Raw genomic sequence first — 18,531 nt, 5'->3', positions numbered from 1 at the left:
GAGGTGATGAGGTTATGGATGGTCTGGGAGATGATGGTTTGGTGGTGGGGGCTGGGGTCATGGTCGAGGGGGCAGTAGGAGGAGGTATCTGCGAGCTGGCGTTTGGCCTCAGCGGTGTAGAGATCGGTGCGCCAAACTACTACCGCGCCTCCCTTGTCTGCTGGTTTGATAGTGAGGTTGGGGTTGCAACGGAGTGAGTGGAGGGCTGCGCATTCCGAGGGTGAGAGGTTGGAGAGGGTGAGATGGGTGGGGGAGTTCAGGTGGCGGTTAATATCGCGGCGGCAGTTGGCTATGAAGAGGTCGAGGGCAGGTAGGAGGCCAGAGGTCAGAGATTGGAAATGTAGAGTATGCTGACTCTCGGGAGACCACTCCAGCCAATTCCATTTCCCGCTCTCCCTGTAGCTCTCCAAGTTTATTTTCTTGTTGGTAGTTACCATTCTTGTACAGTATGGTTCAGAGAAGTTTTACCAGACTAATGGAATGGGCAGATTGCCTTTTGAGGAAAGGTTGAACGGACTGGACTTGAGTCTATTGGGTCTAGAAGAGTAAGGAAATAAACTGTTCCTTTGTGCAAATCTAGGGTAATATTAGAGCCAAGAAATTCAGGACTGATAGTAAAATACGCAATGTGCTGGAAATCTGAAATAAAAATAATAAAGTGCTGAATAAACTCTTCAGGTCTAGCCGCAGCAGTGGAGAGAGAAACAGACAATATTTTGAGTCCAATGGCTCATCTTTGATACACAGGTTCACTTCAAGTTCTGTCAAACTTGTTGAGTTTCTCCAGCACTTCCTGTTTTTATTGGGGATTGATGTCAGACAGCACAACTTCATAGAAAGGGTAGAGGAAATCTGGAACTCTCTCCCCTTCAAAAGATTTTAAGGCATGGGGCCAATAGAAAATGTCAGTTTTTTTAAAAAAATTCATTCCCTGAATGAGGGCGTCACTGGCCAAACCAGCATTTATTGCCTATCTCTAATTGCTCAGAGGGCAGTTAAGAGTCAACCACATAATACCACTGCACCATTGCCTCCCCTCATTAACAGTGACAGAATTTTGATAGAGAACCAACATGTGTAGATTGATTAATATGCAGGTTTCACAAACCCTGATTGAATTTTAGAACAGATTTGATTTATTGATTGATTTATTTTTATCACATGTACTGAGGTATGATGAAAAGTGTTGTTTTGAGTGTTAGACAGTCAGATCATACCATACAAAATGCTACCTTGATGCAGAACTAAGTGCAGAATACAGTGTTACATCTGCAGAGAAGGTGCAGAGAGGGAGAGAGATTAGAATTAACATTTGAGATGAATGGTCTCCTTCGGTTCCTCTGACACTACGTACCAGGAATTGCCTACACGGTTTATTTGGTGCTATCTGTAACTTTTAGTTGATAATCAGTTATATACATGACCAGACCAAAGAGAGAGACACTTTGAATGTTTTCAATAATGCCTATCTGGGAACTGGTTAGATGTTTGAATGTTAAAGTGAAATAATCCTCTCTGGATATTGCCCAGGTTATTTTCAATATGGATGTTAATTAATATGCATTTCTAATTCTCTTAGAAAAGATGAAGATCCAGAAAACAAAATTGAATTTAAGACTCGTTTAGGTAAGCAGCAATAGCTTTGGACACCATAGCACATATGTGTTATCAGTGCTCCTGATGTGGGAGCAGAAATAGACCATTTCACGCCTTGAGCCTGCAGTGCCATTCAATAAGACCGTGGCTGATCTGTTTGTGTCTGCCCCCAATGACCCTTCAATCCCTTTGTCTAACAAGAAACTATCACCACTGATTTAAAGGTCATGACCTTGCCTCCACTGCCTAATGAGAGACAAAAAAACCTGCAGATGCTTGAATCCAAAGTAGGCAAGCAGGAGGCTGGAAGAACACAACAAACCAGGCAGCATCAGGAGGTGGAGAAATCAACATTTTGAAGATAACCCTTCTTCAGGACTGGGGGTGTGTGTAAGGGGATAAAGGGAGGGGGAGAGTTTGGGGTTCAAGAGAGGGACGGAGTGGGTGAGGTAGGGGTAGGTGAACACAGGTAGAGGCTACAGCCTGGTTGGTTAAGGGGAGGAATGAATCCGGTTGGGAGGGAGAGGGACTGGAAAGAGAGCCGGTTGGGGAGCGGGGCATTGGAAGGGAGGTTATTTGTATTTGGAGAACTCAAGAGTTCCAAAGTCACTTCAACTTCCATGTAAAATATTTCTCATTATCTCTGTTCTTAAATGGCGATTCCTAATTTTAGAATCCACTCCCACCTGAGTTCTGGACTCACTTATAAGATGAAACATCTTGCCTACATCCTGTCTTGTCAAGATCATTCAGGATCTTAAACACTTCAAACAAGTCACTCCTCACTCCTGTAAACTCCACGTGAAACAAGCTCAGCCTGTCCAACCTATATGACCTCTAGTTCTGGATTCTGCCACAAGAGGAAGCATCCTTTCAGCATGCACCCAGTCAAATCCCCTCACAATCGTTTGTTTCAAATAAGTCACCTCTGATCCTTCTAAATTCCAAAAGATAGTGATCAGGCCTTTCCTCATAGTGCAATCTACCCGTTCCAGGTATAGGTCGTGTATACCTTCTATGAACTGCTCCCACAACATGAACGTCCTTCCATGATGACTGGTACTATACACAAGAATCAAGATGCAGTCTCACCAATGTTCTGTATGACTAAAGTGTAACCTCCCAATTCTTGAATTCAATTCCCCTTGCAATAAGACGTAAGATTCTATTGACTTTCCTGATTATTTGCTGTGATGCATTAGTACATACAGATCAGTCTCTACCTCCGAGCTCTGTAGCCCCTCATCATTTGGATAATATGCTTCTATTATACTTTCAGCCAAAATGGACAACTTCACAGTTTTCCACATTGTACTTTATTTGCCAGTCCTTTGCCTATTCGATTAACCTATCCCCAAAATTCAGTAAGCTTGTTATATCATCTCCACAATTTACGTTTCTACCGATCTTTGTGTCATCAGCAAATGTAGCTAACATACCTTCAATTCCTTCATCAAAATCATTTATAAAATTTGTAAAGAGCTAAGGTCCCTGCACTGACCCTTGTGGCACACCATACTTGACACCTGCCAGCCTGTAAAGGATCCAATTATTCCTACTCTCTGCTTCCTGTTAGCAAGCCAGTCACCTATCCTTGCCATTATGTCACCCACTGCACTATGATCTAGCCCCCTCTTCCTCAAGAAAAGTTGATGAGGCTGGGGAGTTGAGAAAAAAAATTCAAAACTCAGTTTGATAGATTTTTGTTAGGCAGAGGTATTGAAGGCCTCGATCTGACTGAATATCGGAATTGACCGTATCCCCTTCATAACAGCAACCATTCATTATTAATAGAACGCCATGAGTGATGTAATGAAGAAATTAGGCTGATACTTAAAAAACTTCCCTTTGAAGTTTTCTTAGAATGCTGTGGTTCTGTTCGCCGAGCTGGGAATTTGTGTTGCAGATGTTTCGTCCCCTGTGTAGGTGACATCCTCAGTGCTTGGGAGCCTCCTGTGAAGCGCTTCTGTGATCTTTTCTCCGGCATTTCTTAGGCGGTTGGCACAGGAATCCCATTTCCTGGCTTGTCTTAGCTCTCTCACCCGTAGGTGTTCAAGGTTTGTGCGAATATTTGTAGCTCAGGTGCTCGTTTTTGTGGTTCTGTTCGCCGAGCTGGGAATTTGTGTTGCAGACGTTTCGTCCCCTGTCTAGGTGACCATTTCCTGGCTTGTCTTAGCGTCTCTCGCCCGTAGGTGTTCAAAGTTTGTGCGAATATTTGTAGCGCAGGTGCTTGTTGTTGTGGTTCTGTTCGCCGAGCTGGGAATTTGTGTTGCAGACGTTTCGTCCCCTGTCTAGGTGACATCCTCAGTGCTTGGGAGCCTCCTGTGAAGCGCTTCTGTGATCTTTTCTTCGGCATTCTTAGAATCCATAGAGTCATAGAATCCCTACAGTGTGGAAGCAGGCCATTCAGCCCATCAAGTCCACACTGACCCTTCAAAGAACATCCTACCCAGACCCACTCCCCTACTCTATCCCTGTAACCCTGCATTTCCCACGACTAATCTACCGAGCCTGCACATCCTTGGACACTATGGGAAATTTAGCATGACCGATCTACGTAACCTGCACATTTCTGAACTGTGGGAGGAAACCCACACAGACACAGGGAGAACATGTAAACTCCACACAGTTGCCGAGGGTGGAATCGAATCCGAGTCTCTGGGTGACTGTGATATTTCTGCAATAGGCACAGCACCTCAATCTACATCAGAATCAGTATATTCCTTATCTGGCCATGTGCTGTACTAATTGAGCTAGTCCCCATAGTATCACAGTCTGTGTTCATTGCACACCAACACCAGTATTGAACATTTTTATCAGCAATGTTGGATTCAGTTACAAAGGCAGCATTTAAACTTATCAACTCCGTCTTTTGTTCCTTTCCAGGGCGTAACGCATACCGTATCCTGTTTAAAATGAAGCCCCAAGAACGAAATGAGCTGTTTTTGCCAGGGCGCATGGCATATGTTGTGGATCTGGATGACGAGTACGCAGACACAGATGTACCTACAACATTAATCAGGAGCAAAGCTGATTGTCCTACAATGGAGGTGAAGATCAGCCATACAATAGCAGATGTTTATAACTTGTCTTAACAGATCTTAAAGGAGCATTGAGGCCTTGCGCAGGTTTACATTAGTGGTGGGCTTTGGGAGAATGATACAAAACTTCTGTCTCAATCACACACTCATGTTTAAGGGCAACCTGGTACCCCCTATTGACTGACATGAAATGCAGTAACATGATTGTGAAACTATAAGTCGTGGTAACAGAGTAGAATTAATGGAGATGTATTTGGTACTTTGTATTAGAATTTTCTAAGTGCCCTGCTATAATCGCTTCAGGAGAATTTGGTATTTTTCATTTTATTTATGTTAAACTAACTGATCTGTCCCGTAGTTTACGATTTTTCTATCTCCTTCCTTGAATAAAGGAGTTAAACCATTTTCAGGTTCAAGAGAATTTTGGAAAATTAAAACCAAAGGATCTGCTACCTCAGCAGCCACTTCTTTTAACACCCTAGAAAGACATCCATTGGGTCCTAATGACTTGTCAGCCTTTAGTTTTAATGGTTTTCTCAATGCCCCTTTTCTGGTGATTGTGGTTGATTTAGGTTCCTTCCTCCCTTCCTTCTCTTGATTTAGACATATTTCCCTACCATTTCTGTCATCTACAGTGAAGAAAGAAACAAAACATATGTTCAACATATTAACCACTTCCTTATTTCTGTTATTAATTCCCCAGCTTCACTCTCTGCAGAACCAGCATTTACTCTCGTAACTCTTCATTTTTAACGACTTACAGAAATTCTTACCAACTGTTTTTATATTTCTAGCTAATTTTCTCTTGTGATCTAATTTCTCCTTCCTTGTTACATTTTTCATCATCCTTTGCAAGTTTTTAAATTCTGTCCGATCTTCCGACCCACCATGAATCATCATAGAATTGTACATTTTTACTTTCAGATTAATTTCCTCAGCCATGGATTGTGTATCCGGCTCCTAGAGCCTTTCATTCCCAGTAGAGTGTATCTTTGCTAAACGTTATCAAATATGTGCAGAATGTCTACCACTGCATTTCTTCTGACTTACCCCTTATTTTCCCAGTTCATTTTATCCAGCTTCATCTTCATACCCTAGTAATTGAGTTTAAGTTTAAAACCACTAGTTCGCAAAAATTTCAGATGCTTTAAATGTCATTAGCAGCTTGTATTTCTACAAAATATCTGCAAACCCAACGAGAAGTTGTAGTAAAATTCTATTCAGTCTGTAAGGTGCAGAGAAATATCTTGCTAGCTGCCAGTTGTGCTGATGCTGAGAAATTTGTCCCTCATGGGAGTTGTGTCCTGTGTTGATTTTTGCTTGCTTTGTACTTTTGATGTAACTTATTCACCTTATTGTGATCCGTCTGTTCTTTCTGCTCAGGCACAGACAACCTTGACCACAAATGACATTGTGATCAATAAGCTGACTCAGATCCTGTCCTACCTGCGTCAGGGTACTCGTAACAAGAAGCTGAAGAAGAAAGATAAAGGTAACAAAGTTTGTGTGAAGATTTGTAGCTCGGGTGCTCGTTGTTGTGGTTCTGTTCGTTGGGTCCAGGTCTATGTGTTTGTTGTTGGAGTTTGTGGATGCGTGCCATGCTTCTAGGAATTCCCTGGCTGTTCTTTGTTTGGCTTGCCCTATAATGGTAGTGTTGTCCCAGTCGAATTCATGTTGCTTGTCGTCTGTGTGTGTGGCTACTAGGGATAGCTGGGACAACACTACCATTATAGGGCAAGCGAAACAAAGAACAGCCAGGGAATTCCTAGAAGCATGGCACTCATCCACAAACTCCATCAACAAACACATCGATCTGGACCCAATATACCGGCCACTACAGCGGACAGCTGAAACTGACAACCGGAAGCGGCAGGGACAGGCCATTATAAATGCCGGAGGAAACACCACAGAAGCGCTTCACAGGAAGCTCCCAAGCACTGAGGATGTCACCTGGACAGGGGACGAAATGTTTGCAACAAACATTTCCAGCTCGGCAAACAGAACCACAATAAAGGTAACAATCTCACAAAATGCAAGTTTCAGCTGCAGGCTTTCGAAGCCTGTGTTTTACTGAGCACAGCATTTTGGGAAAGATCTAAAGGCCTTGGAGTACAGAAGAGGTTTCCCAGGATATTACCAGGAATGAGAGTCTTCATTTACAAGGAGAACTTGGAAAAGCTAGACCTGTTCTCCTTGGAACAGTGAAGATGGCAGAACTGGTTTTCAAGATGGAGGAAAGGATTTTGATAAGTAAAGAAATATTGTTCCCTTTGGCTGGTGGGTTAATAACTAGAGGTCATAGATTTAAAATCATTGGCGAAGAGACGTGAGCAGGAATCTTTTTACTGTGCCACGACACTCTGGTAGTGCTCTGGAAGCTAAGCCTCATTATTCCTGGAGTTGTCACAAAAGTTAAAGCTTTTTAAGTGTCTCCAACCCAAATTTCAATTATTGCTCGTTCAAACAGCTGTGTGATTGATGCTTAGCAACACTGGAGCAGGCGTAAGTTATTCATCCCCTTGAGCCTGTTCCACCATTCAGTGAGATCATGGCTGATCTGTGGCCTAACTGTATATGCCTGCCATTGTCCCATATCCTTTAAATCTTTGTTGAGCAAAGGATTTATCTATCTCATATTTTAAATTATCAACTGATGTAGTATCAACCACTGTTTATGGAAGAGAGTTCCAAACATCTCCCACCCTTTGCTTGTAGAAGTGCTTCCTACCATCATTCCTGAATAGTCTGGCTGTAATTCCTGGAGTATGCCCGTTGTTGTAGAATCTCCAACAAGTTGAAATAGGTTACCTTTGTCAACTTTGTCTTTTCCCCTGCTTGAAGACAATAAAAAAATTCATCTGAACAGGAGCTTGAACCCTGGTTCCTCATGTTAAATGTCTCTTGCCCTACCAACTGAACTCCCGTACGTGCTGTAAGTGTCAAGTTACTTGCTTTTCAAAACATGCAGCCACCCTTTAAAACTTTGGGTTTAAAATAGTTCTTTCTCATTTCAGTCCACAATTTTAAAAAGCACAAAAATAAAAACACGCCCGAGATTTGTCAGGATCGGGAATGTTTTACCTGAAAAGCCGGTAGATGCAATAATTAATTCCTAAAAAGGCATTGAATAGTTAGTTGTCAACCTCTCAGAGCTAAGGATAAAATCTGTGAAGGGGTGACTCAATATGAGTGCTCTTTCAAAGAGACAGAGCAGGTGCAACAAACTGAATGTGCTCTTACATTATTTATTTCTGTGATTCCAATCACTGCTTCTGCTGCTTACGTGGATGTTTGTTTTAGTGACATTAGCTACATAACTTAAATATAGGTGTCATCAGAAATCTAAGCACATTTTTTAATTTGAGAAATGTGAACATTGGCTGCCCCTTGAACTGTGTGGTTTGCTCAGCCACTTTGCTGGGGGTCTGGGGATCTGACCAGGTGAGGACGGCAGGTTTCCTTTTCTAAAAAAAAATTATGGAATCTGAAAGGTTTCTACAACAATTGTTGATAGCTTCGTGTTTGCCATTATTGGCACTGGTTTTAAATTTCAGAATTATTAATTGTATTTAGTTATGCTGTGCTGCCTGTGTCCCTCAAAGCATTAGCCTGAGCCTCTGGATTACTTCTCCAGCAAGATAAACACAACACCATCATCTCTCAATAGATTCAGATATGTTTCGCTCTCTTGAAAAGACTTTGAGGTTAAAGTAAGTGCATAGATATTATTTTCATGCTGCTTTTAAACATTATAATGTACTTTAAGTACTGTTCATTTTATTAAAAAATACTTTTTTAATTCACTTGTCACACTGTGTGGTCCTGTTGATGTGTCTTGATTTGTTACACTTGATCCTTCACCTGAGTTTCCTCAGTGCTTCACCGTAGTGTTCTTAGTATAAAATGTGCGCTTGAGGCACAAGTCATGTCTTTTTAAACAAAAAAACAAAAGCCTGTCATTAGTTGTTATGCACAGTACAAGAGGGTGAGGCCAAAATATTTTCACACTTGATAAATTATGCCCATTAATGGACACCCTTCAACAACACTGAATAATTGAATATTGAGTGGCAGCAGGAAAGCATTAATTTACATTCATAACTGGTGACAATCAGTTTCAACAGTGCAGAAATTGAGGAATTATTCTAACTTGGTAGCTTAGTTTCACACATTATCCTAGATATGTGCTACTTCTGCAGTACAGTGGTCCTAAATTTTGTAGATATGAAACCGAGAAAAGTATTTCTATTCCGTTAGCTGTCTCAGTGATTAATTGACTTTGTAATAAATTGCTTTTTTAATCCCTTCTTTCTTTTCTCAGGTAAATTAGGAGGTGATGACAAGAGACCGCCTGAGGCTGATATAAGGTAACTTGGGTACTTTTTTACGTGGATAGCTTTTATTTAGGAGGCACGAGGCACAGCATGAGAGAGAGAGAGATCTTTGCAGCTGCAGGACAGGTATTTTAAAGTTCCAAATGACTGATTACAAACAGCAATGGATCAGAATGTCCAATATGTTTTGTAGTCGAGAAGTGTGGCACTGGAAAAGCACAGCAGATCAGACAGTATCTGAGGAGCAGGAGAGTCGACATTTCAGGTTTAAGTCCTTCATCAGGAATATGATGTGCTTTTCCAGTGCCATATTTTTTGTAAAGTTCCAAATGACTGATTACAAACAGCAATGGATCAGAATGTCCAATATGTTTTGTAGTCGAGAAGTGTGGCACTGGAAAAGCACAGCAGATCAGACAGTATCCGAGGAGCAGGAGAGTCGACATTTCAGGTTTAAGTCCTTCATCAGGAATGTGATGTGCTTTTCCAGTGCCATACTTTTTGACTCTTGACTCTCCAGCAAGTGCAGTCCTTACTTTGTCCAATATGTTTTATAGTCCATGCAGTATCTTCGAAGTGTCGTCATGGTTTAGGAAGCATAGCTATTTGCGCATAGCAGCAACTCTCACAAAGAGTTATGTGATGATGACCCGCTAATTTATTTTGTAAGAATTAAGGGATAAATATTGGGCACCAAGAAGAACTCCTACATTTTTCTTCTAAATAGATTTTTTTGCAGTCCACCTGAGCAGAAGGTCTGAGCCTCTTTTGTCTCATTTGAAAGATACAGCTCAGATAGTAAAATATGCCCTCTACTAAAGATAAGCATCTGCTTAGCTCCCAGTATTCAAGTATTTCTGGGTTGGGACTAAAACCCACCATTTTCTGATTCTGAGGTGAGAGTGCTACTCACCAACTCAAAGCTGATACAACATCTTGCTCTGGAAGTGCAGTCACTTTTGTTATGCAAGCAACAGGAAGGTAATAAATGGTAGGATATTGAGAGAGGTGGAGAAATGGATGGACCTTGGAGCATATATGGACAGGTCCCTGAAGGTGGCAGAAATATAGGTAATATAGTAAAGGAGGTATATAGGATACTTTCCACCACTGGCAAAGTTTTGAATACAAAAGCAGGGGTGTAATGCTGAAACTAAATAAGACTAGTTTATTCAGCCATTGCTGACATGATGGGTTGAATGGCCCCTTTCTGTGCTATAACCTTTCAGTGCTTCTTCCTAACTTCAGCAATCAAAAACAGCAATTCAATGAGTGACCATATACTGTGTTTTTTTTTGGTGATGGCTAAAGGAAGGACATTGACCAAAATAATAAGGACAATTTCTCTACTCCTCTTCAATTTGAAATTTGTGTCACAAGTAGACAGGGTGGTTAAGAGAGCGTTTAGCACGCTTGCCTTCATTGCTCAGACCTTTGAGTATAGGGGTCGGAGCGTCATGTTGAGATTGTTCAGGATGCAGGTGAGACTTCTTCTAGAATATTGTGTGCAGTTCTGGTCGCCCAGTTATAGGAAGGATATTATTAAATTGGACAGGGTTTAGAAATGATTTATCGAGATGTTGCCTGGAATAGAGTGTTTGAGTTATAAAAATAAGCTGGAAATTTTTTGACTAGAGCATAGGTGACCTTATAGCAATATATAAAATTATGAGGGACATAGATAAGATAAATAGCGAAGGTCTTTTCCCCAAAGTGGTGGAGTTCAAAACTAGGGGGCAGATTTTTAAGGTGAGAGGAAAAGATTTAAAAAGGACCTGAGGGGAACTTTTTTTTACACAGAGTGGTTAGTGTGTAGAATGAACTGCCAGAGGAAATAGTGGATGCAGGAACAGTTACAATGTTGAAAAGATACTTGGATAAGTACGTGAATAGGAAAGGTTTGGAGGGATATTGGCCAAAGGCAGGCAGTGAGACTAGTTTAGTTTGGGAACACAGTCAAGGTTGACTGAACCCAATGCTGTGTAGCTGACCATTGACTTGGGGCAGTCTTCATACGTGGATGTTTGTTTTAGTGACAAGCACTTGTTCTTTCTTCAAGTAATCAAGTCAGTTGTTAAAGAATGATTTTCATGTCAGATAAATTTAGATGACGAATGCAAACCAGGACAAAGAGAGAGAGAGAGAAGTCCAGCGAGAAATCAAAGCAGAGCGAGATTTCACTCAATGTGTTGCAACAACAGTTCACAAATGAAATAAGTGACTGTAAATGAAGAGTATGCATTACTTATAGCTCTAAAGTCTGAAATTGAAGGATGGAAAATCATTGATATACACCATATTTTCTAAATCCAAGAATGTTATCAGGTTAAATCTAATTTGAAGTGATTGCTTGACAGACCAGAACACACAATCTTAATTCTGTCTAGAACTAACTAAAGTCTCTATACTGAACAATCAATCCATCAGTTAACGCTGCCATATTGTTGGTCGTAATCTCACCTCTGAGTCAAGGTCATGGATTCAAGTTTCACTCCAGATGCTCGAACGCAAAGTCTAAGCTGACATTCCCATTGCAGTATTGAGGGAGCACTACCTTGATGAGATTCTTCAGATGGTATCCTAAATCAAAGCTTTCTCTCTCGCTGTCTTGTTCCCTGACACTCGACCCACTTTGTCCCAAATCTCTGAGAGCACGGTGTTTTGCATAGTAATATAAAAATTGTTCTTGATAAAGAGAGACTTGACTTTTTGCAAAACATTGTGAATTCCCATGTGAACCTTTTTGTATTTGCTTTCAGCATCTTCGATGACATTGGTGATTATGTGCCAACAACTGCAAAGGTTGTTCGAGAAAAAGAACGTGAAAAGTACCGTGAAAAGGAGAGAGAACGAGAGCGAGAACGGGAGCGAGAAAGAGAAAGGGAGAGAGAACGGGAGCGTGAAAGGGAAAGAGAAAGAGACGAAGAGAAAAAGTCCAGACACAACTACTTTGAGAAGCCAAGAGTGGACGATGAGGTGAGCTCAGATAACTCAGTGTTAACTCCATCACAAGAACCATTTTCAGAAGCAGTAGAGGTTGTAATACAGGTGAATGTGAGGACTGCAGATGCTGGAGAATAGAGTGGAGAGTGTGGTGCTGGAAAAGCACAGCGGGTCAGGCAGCATCCGAGGAGCAGGAGAGTCGATGTTTTGGGTAAAAGACCTTCATCGGGAATGAGGCTGTGAGCCGAGAGGGTGGTCAGATAAATGGGAGGGAGTTGGGGGGCTGGGGCTGGGGGGAAGGTAGCTGAGAGTGCAATGTAGGGGTGGGGGTGATGATAGGTCAGAGAGGAGAGTGGAACAGATAGGTGGGAAGGAAGATGCACAGGTCATGAGGGCGGTGCTGAGTTGGAAGGTTGGTTCTGGGATAAGGTGGGGGCAGGAGAAATGAGGAAACTGGTGAAATCCACATTGCAGCTATGGGGTTGGAGGATCCCGAGGTGGAAGATGCTGAGTTGGAAGGTTGTAATACAGTCGATGGCCACTCATCATCACTATCTCTTTGCTCAAGACCAGCAGCCAAAGTGTTGATCCTCCACGTATCTCTGGACCTTCGTTTGGTATCTTTTAGGTGATGGGGTGTGATCTTTCCAGACACTCAATACTTCTCCCTTTTTAGAATAACAGCAAGGGAAGAGAATGCTCTGAGGCTATCTGTTCACCACTGTAACCCACCCTCTTGCTACTGAACATATGAAAAAAAACACTGTTCCGAACCAGCCTGTGATTGAAGGAGCAGCAAGACAGGGGAGGGGGTTCAGGGCAAGAGTCTTGAGTTACTATGCCCAGAGAAACAATGGGAGGTTACAATGACTGGCTGCAGGGGAAGAAATGAGAGAGACAAAGACAGAGATCGAGTCTCCTGTCATCGGGGAGTGAAAGATTGGCAGAGGAAGCTACTGAGGTGGGGAGCAAAAGGTAGATGGAGGCGAGCCCTGCAAAGTCAAGGAATAGAGGAGTGTGCTGCAAAAGTTGGAGATTTGGGAGGGGGGAGGTGCTCCAAGTGTGGGGAAGGAGAGAGGCTGCAAGGACAGAGAGAAAAAAAAAAGATTGGCTGCGAGGTTGGGGGCAGAGATAGAGGTTGAAAGGCAGAGTTGAAGAAAGAATGAGGCTGCAAGGGAGTGGGGGAGGGGAGAAAGCTCAAGAAGCTAAGAACTTTCCAAGAGGAGATGGAAGAGGTCAAGAGACTGCAAAATAGAGGTGAGGAGATGAATGCAAAACCTGTCAACGCAGGAATACTCAACTAACTGGGAGTCAGGAAATATGAAAATTACTGGTGAAATGAATCCCTTGCAAATTAATGTGGAATCTCTAGCTTAGGGTGATAAATATTCAGGGGAGAAAACATAGTAGATGTTATTGTAAAAAATAAAATTGCCAGTTGTTTAGTTTAAATCTTGAGATTGCGATCTGAGATGCAGTGCAAAAGTCGTCATAACTGCCTGTTTAGAATCTCCCAATTGTGTCATTACATGTTTGCTGTGACATTGCCAGTCTGTGGAAGATATGTTATGGTGATAGCTTTTTCCTGTTAAACTGTCATGTATTTTGGTTTAAAAAAACCTTTGCTAACTTACGCCTGTTGACTTGTGTTAATTTAAACATTATAGTGTCTTAAGAAATTAACACTTTCTTTGTGTGTTGCAACTTTGTTTATTGGAGGCTTGCTAATTATTGACAATATTGAATCTGCATCTGAAAATCCAAATGTATCGTATCATCACACAATGTGTCACTGCATCGCTGAATTAGTGAGGATGAAAACATTGCTCCCAAACATCAAAGATTAGCCCCTGAGAAAATCTTAAGCAGCCTTCAGGAAAAGGGCTGGGAAATATTTTGACTCCTGTTCCCATTGCTGTTTGATGTAAAGTGGGAGGATTAATGGTAACGGTTGACGCATGGGGTTGAAGGAGCCAGAAACCAGAGAAATACCAGGGTCTCTAATTTCTTGCCCTGGTCCTGCTTCCCCATGCAAGGATCAATGCCCACGTCACTGCACAACTTCACGATAGTGTTCCGAAGAGAAGGGACCATTCAGTCAGTCATTTGAGCCCTTGACAGAAGCTTATTGAGGAAAAAGTCATTTTTGTTACAGAGCTGTGATGAAGGTTAATGGGCTTTTCGGTATCTGTCAAACCAGAAACATTTAGCAAATTCTGTAAAGCAGATTATCTGTTTTCCTAACAGCAGCATCTGTGTAGCAAAGTTTGAGGTCAAAATTAATCACCTTAAGTCTCAGCTATATAAAGAAACGGAGCTGTTGATTAGTTTGATTTGCCTTTTTTAGTAAACAAAGTATAATAAAGGTCACTTGTTGAGTCAGAAACACTTGAAACATTTAAGCCATATTTAAATTCAAGCAGTGTTTGGCTATGGGCCAAGAGTTGGAAAATTAGATTCATTTGGTCAAGTCTTTGTTGACCAGCATTGACACAATTGACCAAATGGTCTCCATCTAAGCTGTAAATGGCAATGAGTCACTGTGTTAACTCGTAAGAAAGGAATGGCATAATTGTGAATGGAAGAGAACCATAAAAATATAAAACTTGGAAAGAGGAAAAGCCTCTATGGAGTCTACAACAGTCTATAATCTCCTTCAGCCGTTGTACACCCTCTCCTGTTGTAGACTGTACCCCACTACTTTGCCTCCTAAGGAAATTTTCTGTATATACTGATTCCCCACAGCTGATACAAAATCCCAGAGCATTTATCCATTTTCATATAAGTATTCACTCATTGACATCTTCTGGTCAAGTATTGAGCCTGTGCTATAGAATTACTGGCAAGTTCAGCACCAGCAAAACATTGCAACGAAGTGTGGGGAAAGAAACAGCATTTCATTGACGTGTTGTCAGTAGTGGTGAGACAGCAGCACACGCACACGCACACGCACACGCACACACACACACACACACACCTGGAGGTGTCCTGCCTCTATTCCTGATGACGGGCTTTTGCCCGGAACGTCGCTTGTCCTGCTCCTCGGATGCTGCCTGACCTGCTGTGCTTTTCCATCAACACTCTGATCTAAACTCTGCTTTCCAGCATCTGCAGTCCTCACGTTTGCCCTGTGAGACAGCAACAGCCTGCAATATTAACCTCTTTGCAGAGAGAAGCTGAGTTAAACTTGCAAGCAAGCACCTTAGATAGAATAGAGGAGAAGATTTGCTTTACTGTTGTCCCTTCTTGGGTATTGAATTGAAGAGGTAGAATTATTTTTGGCAGTAGAGAGGTGAGATAGGTAGATGCTGTCCCACATACAGTACGAGTGGTGGTGGAAGCTGGGGATCCATTCGAGTCCATCTGACATTAGAGTCTGAAGAGTAGTGACCATAAGCAGAGACTTCAGCTGGTAGTGATAGACTGGAATAAGGCTGTGGAAGGATATGCAACTTAAGTAGCATTTGAAAGAAGGAACCTCATTTATGTCTTGAATAAAGTTAAGACATTTATAAACACAGGACATCTCAAAGCCCTTTACAGCAAATAGGTGTTTTTTGAATTGTTGTCACTACCGTAATGCATGAAACATAGAAACCAGTTTACACACTGCAACCTCCCCCAAACAGCGATGCCTTTGACTAGATAATCTCTTTCTAATACTGGTAAATGTACAATGAATATTGGCCAGGGTACTAGGGTAAACTCCACTGCCCTTTTGTAAAATGGGTTTCTTTATCATTCCGTTAAGATCAGGATGACACGGTCTTAGTTTAGCTTCTCATTTGAAGGACAGGGCTCCCCATTTTGGTGTGTTAATCTAGATTTGATGCTTATCTGAAATTGATTTTCCCACAATAATGATCTAGCAGAACTTCCTGGGTTATACAAGAATGAAAGCATATGGAGGGAAATCAAACAAAAGCAATTGGCAATCTAAGCTGAAGTAGACCCAATAAGTAAGTGTTTGCTATTGCTGTCGAGAGTGCAGCCATTCGGAAAATAACCCACGCAATGTATGTATCTTGCTTTAATTTAGAGGTTTAAAATTAAGACGGTAAATATCGTCCTGTAAGTGTGTGGATCATATTTGCATCGTATTGCTGTGTATAATAATGTCCAAGTGTAGATTCCTTATTTAATGTTTGCAATTCATTAAGGTGAGTCAGTGCAGAACCTAATTTGATGCCATTGTCATTCAGATCTCAGTTGCATTGTGAATCTTGCATCAGTTTCTGACCAGGCACAGCAAATCCTCAATTGACTACAGGAATTGAGAAAATTGACCAGTTTTAAAATTTTTATGTCTGTCTGAAAATATTTCATTGAAAACAAAAGTTGCATAAGAGAAATATAAAAGGGTAAAGCTGATGTAATGTAATATACAGGTGGCTCACTGGATGTTGTGTTGAAAGTTTCTGAATAAAATAACAAACACAAACTGAAATCAAATTGCTGGAAAAACTCAGCAAATCTGGCAGCATCTGTGGAGAGAAAGCAGACTTAATTTTTCAGTCTCGTGACCCTTCCAAACTATTGTATTGTTGCCTCAGTTGAATCCTTGCAGTGGTTTAGGAATATGTAGAATAATTTTCAAGTGGCAAACACTTAGGCAGAATGGGGGAAGGGGCTTCTTTAAAATATAATATTTTTCCCATGCATTACAGGGGGATTTGTGATTTTGACTCTGCAGTTGTTGTTAGTTCGATAGCATGTGTGTGTGTGTACCATCAGTAATTCTGACTCTCATAATCCTAATTTGTTTCCGTTTTGTTTTAAACAGCCGGCAGACATGGAGACCGGTGAGTATTTATTTTTTGAGAGGATGATTTACCACATTAGGCCTGTTGGGATTAGTTCATGGAGCTACAGCTCTATTTTTGCCTTGACATTTAGATTACTTTATGAATGTCTCAATCGTTTTTCTCTTCCCTTTTCCCCTTGTTATTTCATGCTGTTGCACCTTTTCCATCATTGAATCATAGTTTAGAATCATAGTATAACACAAAAAGAGGTTATCCAACCCCATTGAAACTATAATGTGGAGGTGCCAGTGTTGGACTGGGTGGACCAAAGACAGAAGTCACACGACATCATCTGATGAAGGAGCAGTGCTCTGGGAGCTTGTGATTTCAAATAAACCTGTTGAATTGTAACCAGGTGTCGTGTGACTTCTGACATTGAAACTATGCCAGCCCTTACGACATGTCTTGCTGGTTAAAAGCTATTAACGTTTTTGTTTTATAAACTTGTATGCACTTAACTGTGGGTGTGTCTTTTTGCAATATAAATTAATAACATAATTACCTAATTCATATTTCATTTCGTGAAATGGCCCCAGCAACATTTTTCTTAGCATTTGATATTGCACAGGATTCCTTTCATCTAAGACCAGGCAGTCTTTGGGTTCAAACCCAGCAGCGTCTGATCGTCGAATGAATGGCCCCTCAGTTCCCGACTAATGTTCTTTGCAACGTGGATTTTAACAAGTTTGATAAAGATTCCTGTGGCCATGCAAGCACAGAAAGTTGTTCAGAAGGAACAGCAGTGTGGCTAGAGAGAAGCATGGAGTAAAAAGACACTCCCCCACACTGAAGAATTGAGAGTTTAATTTTTTTATTTTCAGGTCTGAATATAAAATTCCTGCTCTCAGTAAAAATGGCCAAGAAGCTGACAGGTTATCAGATTAAAAGACTGTTTTGTTCAGGGAATAAGAGCTGCAGTCCTTCCCTATTCTGGGTTTACAGGATCTTACCTAGTTTGGAGGGTATTAACTATGAGAAGAGATTGGACAAACTTGGTTTGTTTTCTTTTGAATATCGGAGGCTATGGGGCAAACTGATAGAGGTTTGCTAAATTATGAGAGGCATGGACAGATCCTGACGATACATTCTGACTTCCAGAAATGTCTTGGAGACATAGATTTAATGTAAAAGGCGGAATGTTTAAAGGGGATGCGAGAGGCACGTTTTTGACACAGTGTTGTTTTCCCCCCCCCCCCCCACTAGCATTCCCAGCTATTCAGGGGAGATGCTCCTTCAGCTCTGAGCAGCTGACATGTTTTGTTCTCAGGACGTGGGCACAGTGGTGAGATTTCCATGCATTACCCATTCCTCATTGTCACAAGATAACAACTCAGCACAGGAATAGGTCCTTCAGCTCAAGTGTGCTGCCAGAGGAATTGGTAGAAACAGTTACAATAGCAACATTTAAGTGGCATCTTGACACATGTGTGAATAAAAATCACAGAATACCAGGTTTTAGTCCAACAGATTTATTTGGAAACACTAGCTTTTGGAGCGCTGTTCCTTCATCAGGTGGTTGTGGAGAATAAGATTGTAAGACACAGAATTTATAGCAAAAATTTCCAGTGTGATGTAACTGAAATTATACATTGAAAAAGACCTGAATTGTTTGTTAAGTCTCTCATTTTTTAGAATGACCATGTTGGTATCAGTCCTTTCATATGTTCAAAAGTTTGGGAGAAGATTTGTAGCTCGGGTGCTCGTTGTTGTGGTTCTGTTCGTTGAGCTGGGAATTTGTGTTGCAGACGTTTCGTCCCCTGTCTAGGTGACATCCTCAGTGCTTGGGAGCCTCCTGTGAAGCGCTTCTGTGAT

At 41.4% G+C, this 18,531-nt stretch overlaps 1 protein-coding gene across 1 annotated transcript in view; it reads left to right on the top strand.

Moving 5' to 3' along the window:
• Window positions 1-18,531, top strand: part of ik (IK cytokine) — a 47,069-nt gene that overhangs the window by 13,483 nt on the left and 15,055 nt on the right. Inside the window, exons 8-13 of the mRNA XM_043703080.1 lie at window positions 1,580-1,626; window positions 4,483-4,646; window positions 6,021-6,129; window positions 8,959-9,004; window positions 11,731-11,947; window positions 16,698-16,716. Coding sequence (XP_043559015.1) covers window positions 1,580-1,626; window positions 4,483-4,646; window positions 6,021-6,129; window positions 8,959-9,004; window positions 11,731-11,947; window positions 16,698-16,716 — 602 coding nt within the window. The remainder of the gene's footprint in view (window positions 1-1,579; window positions 1,627-4,482; window positions 4,647-6,020; window positions 6,130-8,958; window positions 9,005-11,730; window positions 11,948-16,697; window positions 16,717-18,531) is intronic.

The sequence above is a fragment of the Chiloscyllium plagiosum genome, chromosome 14 (genome assembly GCF_004010195.1).
Source record: "Chiloscyllium plagiosum isolate BGI_BamShark_2017 chromosome 14, ASM401019v2, whole genome shotgun sequence".
Lineage (NCBI taxonomy): Eukaryota > Metazoa > Chordata > Chondrichthyes > Orectolobiformes > Hemiscylliidae > Chiloscyllium > Chiloscyllium plagiosum.
The sequence above is the reverse complement of the archived record's forward strand: the minus strand, read 5'-3'. Positions and strand labels throughout refer to the sequence as shown.